The 17,124-nt window shown below is 40.3% G+C and overlaps 1 protein-coding gene across 2 annotated transcripts in view; it reads left to right on the forward strand.

The window, feature by feature from the left end:
* Window positions 1-17,124, forward strand: part of CTTNBP2 (cortactin binding protein 2) — a 157,567-nt gene that overhangs the window by 63,051 nt on the left and 77,392 nt on the right. For both annotated transcript variants that reach the window (XM_056118605.1, XM_056118606.1), the window contains exon 3: window positions 6,402-6,626. In XM_056118605.1, the coding sequence (XP_055974580.1) occupies window positions 6,402-6,626 (225 nt within the window). The remainder of the gene's footprint in view (window positions 1-6,401; window positions 6,627-17,124) is intronic.

The following is a 17,124-nucleotide window of genomic DNA, read 5'->3' on the forward strand; positions in this document are numbered from 1 at the left end:
AGAGTGAAGAGAATTAAGGAAAATTTAATAGAGGGAGAATCTAAATAGGTCTATAAAAGTAAAACTCTGTGTTTTTTCTTAAGAAAGGGAATATTGACTTCATCTGAGGAAATACTCTACAAATATTACTTAAGTGTCTGAAAAAATAAGGATTATAATAAAAGTTTATGGGTATTTAAAAAACCATCTGACCTGATATGTAACATTCAATATAAATGAAATATTAATTCATTATTACAAATGTATATTTATCCTTTACATAGGGGTAAAGGTAAAGGTAAAGGCCCTCCCGTTGATCGTCGATTTGCTCGAGCGGGCCCAGTAACGTCTCCATTGGAGACTTTGTTGTTACTGTGTCTGGCATATCGAATACTCTCGGTAGCTTGCCGGGCTCTCCGAGAGGGGCAGAGGAATTGAACTCGGGTCGGCCATGTTGGCCGCTTGTAAGGCGAACGCCCTACCCGCTGTGCTATCGCTCCAGCCCATAGGGTAGGAGAAAACAAACCTTTTTTGATCTAGTGGAGGGAAACTCTAAGCACCTTTAGTGAATGCCATTCACAGTGCTGACAGCTGAGGAGTTTATCTTGCCTTTTCAAGAAGCTCCTTGTAATGCTCCATGCAAGACTGGTTTCAGTGCTATGATTTCCTAAGCCCTTACCTGTACCCTTGTCTTTTATTTTATTTAGTTGTTGTTTGTCTGTTTGGGGGCCACATCAAGCAGTGCTCAGGACTTACTTCTGGCTCTGCAATATGGGGTGCTCAGGATTGGACCCAGGCTGGTCACTTGCAAGACAAGCACCCTACCTGCTGTACTGTTGTTCCAGCTTCCATAATTATTCTAGTTCCTACTGAAGTGACTATCAATCTCTTGTCAATCCATCTCTTAATTCCTAGTCTGCTTGTATGTAATATTAAATGTAAATTTAAATATGCAGTAACTTTTAGGCTTATTTTCCAATCTTACCAAGTAATGAAAGCTGAAGAAGGTAGGAACTCTAGCATAAATTTTCTACCAAAAATGGTCATACTTTTTACTTTTTTCTTGTGATGCTTTCAAGATTTTATAAAACTTAAAATTTGGACTCAAAAAAAATATATATATATTTGTCAACGTAGTTAGAGTTTTGTAATGAGTCTGTTTTTATAGTTAGTCTGTGTCTTCATAATGACTCATTTCCCTAAAGTGCACTTTATTTTCAAGTAATTGTGATGTATAAACCAAGAATTTATATGCACATTCAGCTCTTCCTTTTTTGAGAAACAGGCCATTTCATACCCACCAAGATAAACATTTCGGCTCATTTTTGTAACATGGTCTTGTTCAATATTAAAACTTCTATGCATTGCTGATCTACCCTTAACTTAAAATATGTAGTACATTAGAAATAGAAACCATTGTAAAGGAAGATATCTTGAAAAAGGTCAATGTTTTACAGACTGTTACAATGAATAAACATTTAATTGTTAAAAAGTGGGCAAAGTTATAGAATTTCAAATGACTTAGACATGTGTTCAATTACAGATGCTTTTCTGAACCTTTTCAGATAAACAAAAGAAGAGGAGGTAGCACTGAGGGTTGATGGTCACTAGGGAGTCATCTGGGCAAGAAAGGGGGCAACTTTCCCAAGTATGGAGTATCACATAGACAAAGTGGTGGGTGTAATGTTGGAACATGGAACCTTGTATGCCTGAAACTTTCAGGCTTTAAACAGTGATTTAATTGTAAATCACTGGGCCTAAATTTAATTTTTTTTTCCAAAATGTTGTCCCTTGACAGACTTTTTACAGAAAAAAGTTAAAAAGAAAAAATCTGAGCTCTTTCTTCAGGGGACTCTAGTCTATGCATTGTGTTCGCTCACATCTGTTATATGTTACATTTATCCATTTAACAAGTCCTCAGTAGCACGCCCTTGTGTGCTTTCTGATGGGTTGGAAGAATATCAGACCTACTTAAATGCCCCCACTTGAAAGGCTCTCTGAGTAAATGTTTTGGAGAAGGCACAGCCCATATAGGCTTAGCAAGTGGTTGAACTCTTCCTATAATCCAAGATCACAAACTGAGTATGCCTCCAGTGTGTCTGTCCTTTGTCAGAGTATTGCTTTCAGTTTACTAGACCCACCATTCCATGTTGGTATTCAGTACGACAGTGGGGTCTGTTTGTGTTCTTTCTTCATTTAATTGAATGGTATCTTAAACTTTATCATAAACACTTTGCTCATATTTGCAAAGAAAATGAGCAGAGTTGTATTTATAAACGTTTTACATTTTCAGCAGAAAAAATAGTTTACTCATGTTTACAGTGTTGCAGTATGACCGTCCATTAAAGCTAGTTATTTAAAAATAAAACCACTTACCAAAAGATAGCACACAAAACTTTGACACTAGTTAAATATACACGTATATGTATTTTCAGACCATTAAAATGATTTCAGCTACAAACAAGTCCGTTATGTATGTGTAGCTCTCTCACCTCTGTTAGAAAATAGTTTTAGGTGCTGTGGAAATAAAGCAAAGGACTGGAATACACACCTTGCATACTTGAAGTCTCAGGTTTGATACCACCTTCACTTGACCCTTCATCCCTAAGCACAGCCAGAGAAGCCCATCATAAATAATTTTAATCTGGTTAAGAAATGGCTCGTGTTGGGGCCAGAGAGAATTGACACACTGAGTAGGTTGCTCACCTTGCATGTAGCCAGCCAGGGTTCAATCCTCAGCACCCCATATGGTACCCCAAGCCCACCAGGAGTAATCGTGTATCATGCAGCATGGAGTTAAGTCCTGAGCACTGTGACCCAAAAATATAAAGAAAGAGAGAGGAAGGAAGGGAGGGAGGGAGGGAGAGAAGGAGGGCAGGTTTCAGTTAGTCATTGAGTTTTATACATCACAAAGTTTGTTAAATGAGTATGTTGACTTGAGGTAATTATAATAGTGGCCTATTAAAATGTAAGATTCAGCAGGAAGACTACTAAGATAAATACTGAATATTAAAGTGAAGCATGATTTTTCTTTTGTTTTGGTTTGGGGTCACGCCCAACAGTTCTCAGGGGTTACTCTTCACAGGCTTTGTTGACCATATGGGATGATGGGGGATTACACCTCAGCTGTGTGCAAGGCAAGCACCTTATCTTCTTACTATCTCTCCCACCCCAAGATGCAATTAAAAATATATGTGTGTGTGTGTGTGTGTGTGTGTGTATTTGAAATTCAGTTTTGACTTTTTGTTTGATTTCATTTGGTTTTGAGGCCACACCTGTCAGTACACAGGGCTTACTCCTGGCTCTACAATCAGGGCGCCCTCCTGACTGGCTTTGGGGATATAAAGGAATTTAGTTATTAAAAAATTAAAGGGAAAGATTTTTAAATCGAAGGACTTTCTCTGGAGAGAATTATACTGAGCCTCACCCCAGCCACTTCTTTCTGTCTTCATCTCAAATCAGAAGGAATGCAGTTTCTAGAAAACTGTCTAATGACTTAATAGGTTTCGCCTGTAGGTCTTGGTAGGCTGAGTGGAGGTGGGGCTGAACAGGTAGGGATACCGTGAAAGTGACAGAAGATTTGTTACAGAGTTCTCAGATTTTAATGGTGATTCATAAGTATTTCCAATAGACTAGGTTGAACTTACAGCAAAGAAGAGGGGCATGGGATTGATTCAGAACCCTTTCGATAGAGAAGTCTGGAGAATGTGAACACTTGGTCAATAAAAATGGGATATTGATATATATTCCAGACGTAAGGCCAGCCAACTCATGGGGTTGCAGTGTGTGAGGTGGCCAAGCTCCTATGCTTGGTTGCCTGGTATGCTGCTGCTAATTTGAAATTCTTCATTTTTGTGGGCTTTTTCTCTTTTTTCTACCCATAGAGGATGTAGTGCTAGAGATTAAAGCCAGATCCTCATACATGCAAAGCCTGAAGAATGACATCTGTGACCTTAATTATGCATACTTAAAGAAAAACTACCACTTTTCAACTTTGCACTGCCCGCTAGCTATGCTCTCTGCCTTAAATTTATGACTTCAGAGCAGGGATCGCTAAGTCAATGATGGTTGGAGGAATCGTTCAGAATGGGAGATGTGAGCTCCCATTCAGATGGGAGAAAGTAGATAAAGGACCAAACGTGATAGCTTCTCAGTATCTATATTGCAAACTGTAATGCCCAAAAGTAGAGAGAGAGTATGATGGAAATTGTCTGCCATGGATGCAGAAGGAGGGTTGGAAAGGGGGAGGGGAGTAATACTGCAGACATTGATGATAGAGAATGTGCACTGGTGGAGGGATGGGTGTTGGATCATTGTATGACTGAAACTCAAACATGAAAGTTTTGTAACAGTATCTCACAGAGATTCAATTAAAAAAAATATGACTTCAAGACACTATGGATGAAGGGTCCCGAGCAGTAGGGGAGAAAGTGTCCCTCTGTAGTCATCAAGGATTTCATGAAGAAAGAGTGGATAGGACCATTTACCAAAATCAGTCAAGTAGAATGCTCCTATTCCCTCGCTTCAGTCTTCAGTATCTGCCTCAAATTCCCTTCCTGCCATCGAGGGCAGAAACAACTGAAAGAAAAGTGGAGATGATTTGTATGGGAGCAGTTTATCATAACCCCATTCCTGGCAGCACATATATCCTGCAGCAGAACCAAGCTGGGGAAGAGAAGCTGTCATGCCACAGTTTTTGGATATTTGGATAACCATATGGAAGATGATTTATGACTCTCACCATTGACTCTGTATGAAATAAAAAGTTATTAGAAAAGCTATGAAGCTATCCCAGGTTTTATTAGGGCTAAAGGGAAGGAGCTATTATACTGAATAACATGTGGAGAAAAGTGACGGACAAAATAAAATTGTATTTGGTTGCATCTCTCAGGCATTACTTGCTCAGTGCATTGATTACTTAATTGAATTTGAAAAATGCAGAAACACCAAATGCTTTTTGACTCATGTGCCTTGTCATCTATTAAGTTTAAAATGATCCTCTGAAAACTAGCTTAAAATATTGGTGAAACTTGGCTTTTGAAAAAAAAAAATCTTGTTTTTTAATCTAATCAAGTAAGAGGAAAAAAGGTTAAAATTTCCCGTTTGTCCCACAACTATGTTTATTCGGTTGTTGGCTTGCTGACAGTAGTGTAAAAGTAGAAAAGTTAAGTTGGTCAAGGCAATTGTTTCAAAGTGAGAAATGTATGCAATTTTTTTTAGAAAACATTTAGCATTTTAGATAATTAGGCTTGATTTATTGTAATTTATTTTCCTATTGGCAGTGAGGTAGAATAATTTTTTCTAGTGGCTATTCCAAATGACCTGACTTGGAAAATGTTGGTAGTTTTTCCATTTATTTCCATTACCAGTTTTTATTTTATGCAAAGCCTGTTGCAGACTAATTATAGAAAATTGCATTTAGTGCCATGTGGGTGTGCAATTAACTTTGACGCTGATGGAGTGACATTTAGAGGAAATGAGGTTATATTCTTTCCTGGGATTCTGTGAACTATATTTTAATGCCCTTCAATGTGGATGATGTATGTGCATTTTTGTAAAACTTTTAGTGTTCTGGACTTGATCACGTTCTACAAAATGTGATTGTGGTGATTATTTTTTAGGCACGGCTTCATGAAATATTTTATTCTTTTAGAAATTGACATATATACTTTTTTCTGGGTATATTAAATTTGTTTGAGATTATTTGTATTTTGTGTGATTTATCATGATAATTACATAAAACATAAGTTCTGTCATCAGATCATTTTTGAACTCATGCTAGAAACGATTTTCATTTTTGACCTTTGGGATTTTACTTTAAATTAAAAAGCACAGCATATGGGTGGCTGGCACGATAGTTCAAAAGGCTGGGGTGCATGCCTTTTGTGCAACGTCCTGAGTAGCATTCTCAGCATCACATAGTGCCTCCCAGCTCTGCCAGGGTGGCCCAGATGGCCTCCAGCAGGACTGCCAGCCTCCAGAATTAACTGTGAAACTCAGTTGGCTAAGAATATTTAAGAGTGACTCTTGGGACTCCAGAGCACTGCTTAGAGACCTCTCCGCCACTCTCCCCACCCCAATAGGCTGAACGCAAAACTCAGATCCTTGGAGTGAGCACATCACGGAGAAAACAGTGGTTGCATTGTGTGTGACGTGAAAGACAGTGGTCTTCAGGGCAGATTTGAAAGTAGGGCAGATGGCATGCCTGACAAGTGAGGGGTGGGGGAATGTTTGACCACGGGGGTCAGGTTGTGGTTCACTGGCTGTGGCTCCTCTATCACTGCCCAGCAGCATATGTGAGCCATTACTCCCACAGATGTGAGTCAAGTTTGGAAAATGAAATCACACGACCTTCTTTGAAAGATCGTTCTGTATATTTTTTGTTCTCTCACTTCAACATAACCCTCTGATTTTTGTTCTAGGCACGCCGGAAGGAGGTATTTATCCAGGAACGGTATGGAAGATTTAATTTAAATGACCCATTCTTGGCACTCCAGAGAGACTACGAAGCAGGTGCCAGTGACAAAGAGAAGAAACCCGTTTGTACCAACCCGCTCTCGATCCTGGAAGCCGTCATGGCCCACTGCAGGAAGATGCAAGAGAGAATGGCCGCCCAACTTGCTGCTGCCGAGAGCAGACAAAAGAAGGTATTGAGCTGTTCAGACTCTCTCTATCCCCTTATCACAACCAAGAAGAAAGAAACCACCTTCAAGGTGGTGGTTTGTTCTTGAATAATATATTTTTTAGAAGGTTTTGAACAAGCATTTCATTCTGACAAGTCCAAAATGCTCAAGGATTCTGGTGAATTCTTCTAGGTTGTAGCTTAAAATAAAAGTAACATGGTGGTAGGGACGTGACTCGGCAGACTACAACATGGGCTTTGCATGTGGAGGCTCTGTGTTCTGTCTCCAGTATGGCATGTTTTGCCAAGCACCCTGGTAGCCCTGGGGATCCCCAGCAATGTCAGGGCTTCATCAGTTCTGCATTGCTAGACCTGAAGGGTAAACATTCAGAGCCACACATACAGACCAAACATCATCACCAGGAGTGGCTTTTGAACCCCCAGGTATTACTTCGGAGCCCCCCCTCCCCAAAGAAATTAAAGTCTTGGACTGGAAGTGGCACTGGACAATGGTGGAGAGTCTTTGACACTTTTTTTTTTTTGCTTTTTGGGTCACACCCAGTGATGCACAGGAGCACCCAGGTTACTCCTGGCTCTGCACTAAGGAATTACTCCTGGTGGTGCTCAGGGGACCATATGGGATGCTGGGAATCGAACCCAGGTCAGTCGTGTGCAAGGCAAACACCCTACCCACTGTGCTATTGCATCAGCCCGTCTTTTACACTTTTGGTGATAGAGATAGTGTAGTAAATGTTCATCAAAGCCATAAACACTACCACAACCATGTTGACTTACTTATAATCATTGTTTTTTAAAGGAATAAAGCTAAAAACAACATAAAGGAAGTAGGACAAAGAGTATAGTCCCCTTTCTCCATAGCCTACTGTAAAACACGGTAACCATCTCAAGAATGTTTTTTTTCCTTAAATATTGTATTTTCATGATGGATTGGGTGAAGTACTTAGGAAATACAAAAAAAGATTCTGGTGGCTCTTCTCAGAAGTAACTTAAAAATAACACCAAGAAAATAGGGGAAAAAATATATAAATATATCACTATCACTGTCCTCCTGTTGTTCATCGATTTGATCGAGTGGGCCCAGTAACATTTTGAGACTTGTTACTGTGTTTGGCATATCAAATACATCACGGTAGCTTGCCAGGCTTTGCCATGCGGGCAAGATACTCTCGGTAGCTTGCTGAGCTCTGCGAGAGGGGCAGAGTAATCGAACTCAGGTCAGCCATGTCGGCCGTGTGCAAGGCAAACACCTTACACGCTGTGCTATCGCTCTGTGTGTGTGTGTGTGTGTGTGTGTGTGTGTGTGTGTGTGTGTGTGTTTTCTTTAAGGGTTTCTTTGATGCTTTTCTTTAAATATGAATTTTATTTGTTTGTTTTCTGGACTTGTCTTTTTGGGTGCCCAAGACGTGCTTTACAGCTTGGGGTCAGCCAGTAATGCAGCCAGGATTCTTACCTCCTGGTCACTGCCCCCTCAGCTTACTTTACCCCAGCTCCTATCTCCAATATCTCTTAGCAATGAGAAATTATTCTTTTATTTTTTAATGATGTCTTTAGAAAGCAAAAGTGGCTCTGGCAGACTAGAATGAGGGCTGCTTTGGTAGCTGGAATCTCTAGTTCTGGTGAGTGTCAGACTCGCCTCCTGGGACAGGGACAGGGGTGGGGGGTGTGGGCCTGGGTCTGCTCCAGACCTACAGGCTCCTGCTCACATGTGTTTCATTTCAGCTAAGCTCCTCCCTCTTCCCCTCTTCTCCGCCAACACACACACACATTCATTGCACGTGAGTGCATGCTTCAAAGAGTACAGTGTGATAAAACATCACTGCAGTCAGCCGTATGGAAATAGAAGTTCTTCCAATCTGCTGCCAATCTGCTGATTCTCTTCAGAAGGAAGGAGAAGTAAGGACGTCAGAGAAGATAATGTTGTCTGGTGTGATTAGAATGAAAAGTAATTGTGCTTCCGACCTTTTTTTAAGGGATAAAAATGAAGCGATTTTCTTCTTTGTCCTTTTCTGCAGTGCACGTTTAGCACATGGTGGAAAACTAACCCAAATGTACTGAACTACCAATATTCATAATATTGTCACTTACTGTTCATGTTTTTCCCTGTGATTTTATCTTCAAATTAACGTATGTGTGCCAGTGTTCTGGTAAAGCTGTAGAACCAAGAAATTCTTCCACTCAGTATATCACTTTATAAAAAACTAAAGCCCTGGGCAAAGTAACAGAGAAGAGTAGAAGACTTTCCATGTATGGGATACAAAATAAAACCATCTGTGCCATCTCTTAAACCCCTCTGCATGCCCCAGCAGACAACCACTACAGTGTCTGGAGATGTACAGACCTCTCCACAACTGCATCATCAAGTACCATTCTATTTCAGTTGATGTCACTGAGGCTCCTTTGTGTAGCCTGGATAAAATATATTTCAATTAAGTTCTTAGGAATCAGATGAGCTATTTTATCATAAATTCTTTTTGCTGGTTTTGTGCTGAATTATCAAAAACATGAGAAATATTTTGCTTTCATAGTAATTTTCATTTAATATATATAAAGCACAAGTCTTCTTAAATTTCACTCCAGTTTTACATCTTATTTATCACTTTCCTATAGGAGAAAAAAGGGAGGAATTCATTTCTAGTTGAATCAAAGATTTTGTTTTTTTGATCTAGCTCCCCCCCCACCCCTCCTCCCCCTTTAAATCAATTTATTTCCTGTTTGTTTCTGACTGACTGGGTCAGGTCCAACCTGCCTGGGAGTGAAAGGAAATTGTTTCTGCCCTCTGGGTCCTAAGAGATTAATATGAAATGAGGCGGTGATCTGTCTTCCATTTGTAATGGAGATACAGGAAGACTTTTGGGTCAGATCCATTGTTGTCTCAGCAAAGGGTGCCCCAATTGGGTGTGCTACATTTACTTTGGAAAGGATGTTTTATCCTAGTCATTTTGCTTATGATAGAAGTTACAGTTTATTCTCATTTTCTTTATCTTATAAGGAAAATATCCCATTCACTAGTAACACCAAAAACATCAGTATTCTTTTTAGCACCAAAATTACCTGTCACTGTTAGCCCCAAAAGTACATATTTCATTCTTGTTGAATGTACAATTTGAATCACTTTGTTGGCTTAGATTATAAAAAAATAACAGCTTTCTAAAATCTAAAAGCACTATGATTTTTCAGTTTAATTAAATTGATATGTTTTGATTTGGGAGCCACACTTGGTAGTGCTCAGGGCTCACTCCTGGTTCTGCCTTCAGGGATCACTCCTGGTGAGGCTTGGGGGACCACATGGGTGCCAGGGATCAAACCTGGGTTGGCCATGTGCAAGGCAGTGACAAAGGCCCTACCCGCTCTACTATCTGTCTGACTCCTGCGGTATGATTTTCTTTTAAAAATCTTTCCAAAACAAAAAAATTAGTCCAGTACTTTCAGTTAGTACCACAGCAAGAGTCAGGGAAAGCAAATGCCCCATTCTCCATCCCTCAAGTCTTCATTATCTGTCACCCAACCATAGCAGCCATAGCCCTTTGATAAATCTGAGACATTTGGCCTGAATGTGGCTCTGGTTGGCCTCTCAAGGGGAAGAAGAGACTTTGAGTTCATTCATGCATTGGATCCTGCTGGGACTGCTAATAGGAGGGTTAACTATTCAGTCATTTGCAGGCCAGAAAAATTTGGGCATGAGTCAATTTGGCAAATGGACTGCTCCTATAGAGCCTCTTTGAATAAGCTAATAAGCAGTCATCCTGGGGAACCTTATCTCTGATTAATATGCTTCCCTGTCTTGCGCCAGTAACCCGCGGCAGAGTGATATGTGGGCTTTTAGTATTTATCTTGCATGTTATCTACTAATAGAGTTTCAACTGTAATTTGTTTTCATATATTTTCTTCTTCATCCTTTGAAACTATAATTTCTCATCCCCAAAGAGTCTAGACTTTTTAAAATAAGAAGTCAACATAGGTCTTGGAAATTCAAGAGGGCGAAATTTTATTATTTTTTTTTTGCTAATAAGAAACTAAAAGGAGCTTTGTGTATTAGATAGGTTGCCCCCATCCCATCACTATCTGAAAGTGGTGTATTTCTAATTGACATGATAACAGGCTGTTTGAGAGGTTGGGAACACTATTACCATGAATTTGTATGGGACCATCTTTCAGCTTTGCCAGACACAAAAATACCCAGGAAATCATAAGTGTGCTCTATTATTGCTTCTTCTAGGGGGCTACTCAGCCTAATGAGGTCAGTTGTGTGATAGTGATTCAAGAATAGATAATGAAGAGATAGTAAGTATCAGACATGATTTAAACTTGGAGCAAGTACAGATAAAGGACCACCAAGTAAAGGGTGCTAGGAGGGCCCACTCAGGATGGGAGATGCGTGCTGATAGTAGACTATAGACCGAACTATAATACCTCAATTGCCAACCACAACACCCAAAAGGAGAGAGGGAGAGCAAAAGGGAATGCCCTGCCACAGAGGCGGGGCGGGGGGGGGGGGCGGGATTGGGGTGGTGGGAGGGATGCTGGGACCATTGGGGGTAGAAAATGGGCACTGGTGGAGGGATGGATACTCAATCATTGTATTACTGAAATGCAAGCATAAACGTTTGTAATTCTGTAACTGTATCTCACAGTGATTCACTAATAAAAATTAAAAAAAAACAACAACCTTGAGCAAGTAAAGGCAACTTTGGTTGAGTGAGGTAGAAAAAGCATATGTTGGTTGGATTGCAAGATAGTTTACATGAGTAAGAAAACTAGGAGACTAGGCCTTATCAGCCAGCTTCTCAGACAAGTGCTCGTCACAGATTCCATTTTAGTGGGGTGAACAACTTGCTAACCCAGGCAGCCTTGAGTGGAGTCCATCCTGCCTCTGCATCTTTACATCGCGATTTTCCTGACAGGTACATCTGGTTGGACAAATATAGTCCCCACTTAGTGCAAGGAAGTATTGCAAAGTGACTCTTGGACATATTTACCTTGTACAGAAAGTATCATAGAGAGGAGCATTCTAATTTTGAAAGTTGTTTCAAGTGCCAGACAACAGGACAAAAATGACAAAGGGGCAAAACCAGTAGAGCCACAAAATAGTTTTATGTCATCTACTTTTCCCCCATTATAGTTATATTATGTTTTGCAATATATATACATACACATATATATTCATTATCTTCTACTTCATTTTTTAAATGCTTATATCATCTGTTAATATCATTTTAGGCCTCTTTATAGAATTCCACTCTAAGGTAATATCTAAAATAACATTTTTAGGAATAGGATTTAGAACATTTTGTTCATGCGTGGTTTTATCTCATGCCTGAGTCTTTTTTATAATTTGCTGTTACACTTCAGGGTGCATTTTCTCCTAGGAGTACTGCAAGTGTGTGGTATGGGGGCGCTGGAGACTGTGGGCTGTGACTCTGCCTAGAGAATGAAAAGAGGGCAGTGGTACTTGTCTGGCCTTCTCGCTGTATAAACTCTAACCCTAGAGGAAGAGACAGGTGATAACTGCAGAGCCCTGAGTGCTGATACCCCTATGGGAATGGGCAATCTCCTTAAAAAAATTTTATCAAAGAACTATGATTTATAAAATTATTCATAGTTGAGTTTTAGACATACAGTGTTTCAGCACTGATCCCACCAGGAGTATCAACTTCCCTTTGCTAGTGTTCCCAGGTTCCCTCCCCATATACCTGTCCCTCAGCCTGCACCTTGACAGGCACTGGATGGGCAGTCTTTTTTTTTTTTTCCTTAAATTTTTATTAGTGAAACACCATGAGGTACAGTTGTAGACTTACAAATTTTTGTCCTTGGATTTCAGTTATACAGTGATCAAGTACCCATCCCTCCACCAGTGCCCATTTTCCACCATCACTGATCCCAGTATCCCTCCCACCCACCCCCATCCCCCCATCCCACTCTGTGGCAGGACATTCCCTTTTGTTATCTCTCTCCTTTTGAGTGCTGTGGTTTGCAAAAGAGTCACTGAGTGGCAATCATGTTCGGTCTATAGTCTACTCTCATCAATGAAACTAAGAGCTGGTTCTTTGAGAATATAAACAAGATAGATAAACCACTAGCAATACTCACAGAGAGAGAGAGAGAGAACCCTAATAAAACCGAATCTGGATGGGCAGTCTTTAATCCACTGTCTTGTTATACTTGTTTACCAAGACTGCCAAGACTGAGCAGGTGAGTGGGGTCACCTGGCAGGAAAGACACCAAGTTGCTAATGAGCAAAAAAATAAATAAATTATATATATATATATATATATATATATATATTGTGTGTGGAAGAGCAATAAGGAATAAGGGATAGTTAAAAGTCATCACCAGAATACTTTGTGGTTGTGACAAACTTGTATGCGCTGCCATCTCATTTTACAAATGGCCATAATTGCTTTCATTGCTTTCCTCCACTTTGAATTAGAACTAATTGCCTTTACATTGCTGCTCTTCTCCCACGTACATAGTTTTCCCTTTCATTCTATAAAAATACGTGTTTGGTGCCTCTTCATTCATGGCTCCAAGTCTGGGTGCTATTCTTGGAGCAGCCACCCACTTTCTCACTACCAGTGAATCTGTGCTAGTTCTCCTAAGCTCTTCCACATGAGCCATTGCATAAGGGTTTGGTGATAGAACCTCATGCATAATTTCCCTTTGATAACTAAGTGTGGCTGTGAGTGATATAAGTTGGACAATAAAAAGAGTCATCTGGAGTCCAGTATCTTTTTGTGGAGGAGCCTGAATTATTTTGTAATTTTAGTGGTTTATGGTTGAGTTGGCAGTGGGGGGTTTCTCAATCCCGATACCTTATTCAGGTCCATAACCTCTGAACTGCTGCTTCAGGTTGACGCAGATTTAGCCAGTGAGAGCCCTTTTAGCAGGTTTTTCAGTTGTTCTGGGAATTTTCCTTCATTTCTGAGTATTTTCTTACTTTCTTAGAGCAAGATATTCAGGGATTAGAATTGGTCATTAATTACCACCAGGACAATTTGTTCATTTTGAATGGAAAATGGTGTTTAGAGACTAATCTATGGAAATCTGTGTATTATATTTGTATTTACGTATACTATTAAGTAGGGGTGTGTGTGTGTGTGTTTGTGTGTGTGTGTGTGTGTGCGTATTCTGATCAGACTATTAGCTCTTAGTAATGTTGTTCCATGGTCCACAGTCCTCCCGTTGTTCATTGATTTGCTCGAGCGGGCCCAGTAACATCTCCATTGTGAGACTTCTTGTTACTGTGTTTGGCATATCGAATACGTCACGGGGAGCTTGCCAGGCTTTGCCATGTGGGCGAGATACTTTCAGTAGCTTGCTGGGCTCTCTGAGGGGGCAGAGGAATCAAACTCCAGTCGGCCATGTTGACTGCGTGCAAGGCAAACGCCCTACCGCTGTGCTATCGCTCCAGCCCTAATGTTGATATCTCTAATTATATTCCAGTACCAGAGAGAATATTCTTGGCTCTTCACAACTTAAAACCTACTTATGGAATAATGAGAAACTTCATTATTCTATAATGTATTTGCTCATTTTCTCAGACCTCCAGTATGCTAAATGTAGTTTAAGAATAGTTACTCCACACTGCTGAAAAAAGCAAACATAAAAACCTATTACTTAATCTTGCTTATAATACTTTTGAAAAGTGTATATAAGTAAAATTTACACATCATAAATGTAATTGATGGATTTTAAAAATGGATGTGCTCATTTAATCTGTATCTCTTATTACATGAAGTTTCCACCATCACAGAACATTTCCTGGAATACCTTTCCAATAAACACTCTCTCATCATTTAGGCAACAGCTTAACACACAGGCAAAGCCCATCTTAGTGCTTATTTTTAAATGTGTTTTACAAGGGAAGGGGTATGGGAACATTGCATAAGTGTTTATATTTTATCATGGAATTTTCAGTTTAGTGTTGGGTGCACTGTATGCTTTACAATACATTGCCTCATTTAATTCCATATAGTAATCATAGTCCTTTCTCTGCTTGTGCTGTTAGAAAAACCAGAGCGAACTAATCTATGGAGAGAAAATTTTCCAAGCTAAAAAATTGGAACTTAGTTTTCACACCTCTTATTCAAGCACAAAAAATTTGTCTTAGATGAAAAATTTCAGAGAATTTTTAATACAAATTATTTTTAAAGTAGGAGGATTTAGTTTGGGAATATAGAGATTGAAAGGTTAGTAGAGAGGGGCTGTTTAATAGTCCTAAGCAGCAGCGTAATCACTGATGGAGCAAGTCTTAGAAATGCTAGGGGAGAAGTTAATTGCTAAAACAAATCTGACCTTTAATAGATGGAAACTTTTCTCCCTTGGGTGGCAGGAAGAACATATGGATTGGCATGGTTATAAAAAGACTTAAGGGAGGAGAATGGGTGTCCAGGGGAGTGAGTCATTCTGAATTTTCTTGACAAAAGAATCTATTAGGGTGGACTGTGATTTAATGGAGTGGTCATTAGGTAAACTGGAGAGAGACAGCAGAGTTTTAACTGTGTCCTGAAATAAATTGGAGAGGAACCTAAATAAAATTAGACTGAGTGATAGATAGATGGTTGGGCCTCAGATTTAGCTGAGCTCAGAGTCCTGCGTTCAGAGGTGCATCAATTGTATGGTTTTGGTTTCCTCTCTGCTCTGCTCTCTGTGGTCAGATGGAAAAAGACAGGATTGGGCCATGGCTCAAAGGACTGGAGTACATGTTTTGCATGCAGGAGTCTGGTGCTTGGCAGTTCCTGGTACCGTAGGACAGCCCCCACTCCAGTCCCCACCAATACCACCAGCAGCCTTCATCTAAGAGAGATAGAAGTTAGTCTGAGATAGGCTTTATCAGACAGGAGTGACAGGACAAAGATAAAAAATAATTTATTTCTCCTTTATGGCAGCATTGTTTTCTGTATGTCTTCCTTGAATCTGAAGTGCAAGGTAATCATTAATTAGAAGTTAAAGTGTTCGGGTCCATGGTGAAGAAGTCTGTGAGATATGTGATGTGGTCAGAATAGCTTGGCTGGTGGCAGCTGAAGGATGGCGCTGTTGAACGCTGGTTAACGGTGACATCAAGGAAATGACTGACTCAGTCGATAGCGAGTTGCTCTGGGAAATCACATTCTCCATTCAAGTTCCACAGTGCATTTCTCTCCCTTCAGAGGTAAATTATGAAACTCATATCTAAAAAATAAACTGAAAACTGACCTAGTTTGTATTTTTCCTTGTATTCAAGAACTTGGGAAAGGGAGTATTAGTAAAATTGTTTAAAATGCTTAAAATTGTCCTAAGTCTTAACTGTGTACCGTTGTAGCTGCAGCCATGCTGGGTGCATATGTTTTACATATAAAAAAAGCTAAAAAAAATTATCAAGCATCCAGTATCTGACATTATTTTTCCCCAAATTTACTTAATGAAGTTACCCCAGCTTGTCATAGAGTAGAAAGCATGCATATGAATAAGTTTCTCATTATTCTAGAGGAGTTATCTATATTCCCATCTCTCTGTTTGTTGGATCCCATTTTATGCTATTCAGTAACTTCTTCAAAGTAGGAAGCACCCAAACTGAATTAATGATATTTCTGACTCCCTGTAGGGTAGTAACCACCTACCATGGGTGGTTACTTTTGGCCCCATACATGGTATTTAGAGGGGGATAGAGCCCTACAATCTCACAGTAGGGGGTGAAACAGGCCAAGTCTCCTCTTCCAATGACACTGACAGGGAGAAACTGTTTTCAGGAATACTGGCTCTCTTGACACTGTGTACTTGCTGGGGACCACACCTTTTGTGGTACTCACACACTCCTGACTGACAGGGGCCACAGACAGAAAAACTGCCTGGGTGCAGATAGCACAGCTGCCAGGATTGAGCTTTTGGAGCATCTAAGGTGCTGGGTAAGGAACCCGGGACCATGAACTTGGGCCTGCTTTCTAAGCAGCTGAACTATTTTTCAGGGCCCTGAAAAAAAAATGCTTCTTTGGAGAGCAGGAGCCCCAGGGACCCAAGACTTGGGACAGTGCCTTCTTTTGAAGAAGACTTATTTCTGTCTGGGTAGAAAATCCAGGACCTGGCAAGTGGCTGGGTAAGGAGGTAGGCTGGGCGAGAGGTCTCCACTTGCCCATCCAGCCGTTCACCCCTAACAGTGTACACACTGGTTACTGTGAGAGCTCTGCATGGAGATGTGTGTGGAATTCTAGGCTGAGAGAGCAGTAAACGACCCCAAGGCAAGTCCCTGTCCCCAAATGTCCAAGAAATGCCTAGGATTTGATGTAGTAGATCTCATTGAGCAAGTGGAAATGGTATAGGAGGTGAGGTCAGACTTTGGGGTCACCGACACTGATTGTAGTTCAAATCAAAGATATTATTTTATCTCTTTGCTGTTTTTTAATAAAAAACTCTCATGTTTGCTAGCATTTTCACAGGAACCCATTCTAAGGTGCTCCACGAAGCTAAAAAGGAAAGAGCTATAAAGCTGGAGCAGTATGGGGAAGGCACTTGCCTTGCATGTGGCTGAT

This window comes from Sorex fumeus, unplaced genomic scaffold, assembly GCF_029834395.1.
Source record: "Sorex fumeus unplaced genomic scaffold, SorFum_2.1 ptg000037l, whole genome shotgun sequence".
Lineage (NCBI taxonomy): Eukaryota > Metazoa > Chordata > Mammalia > Eulipotyphla > Soricidae > Sorex > Sorex fumeus.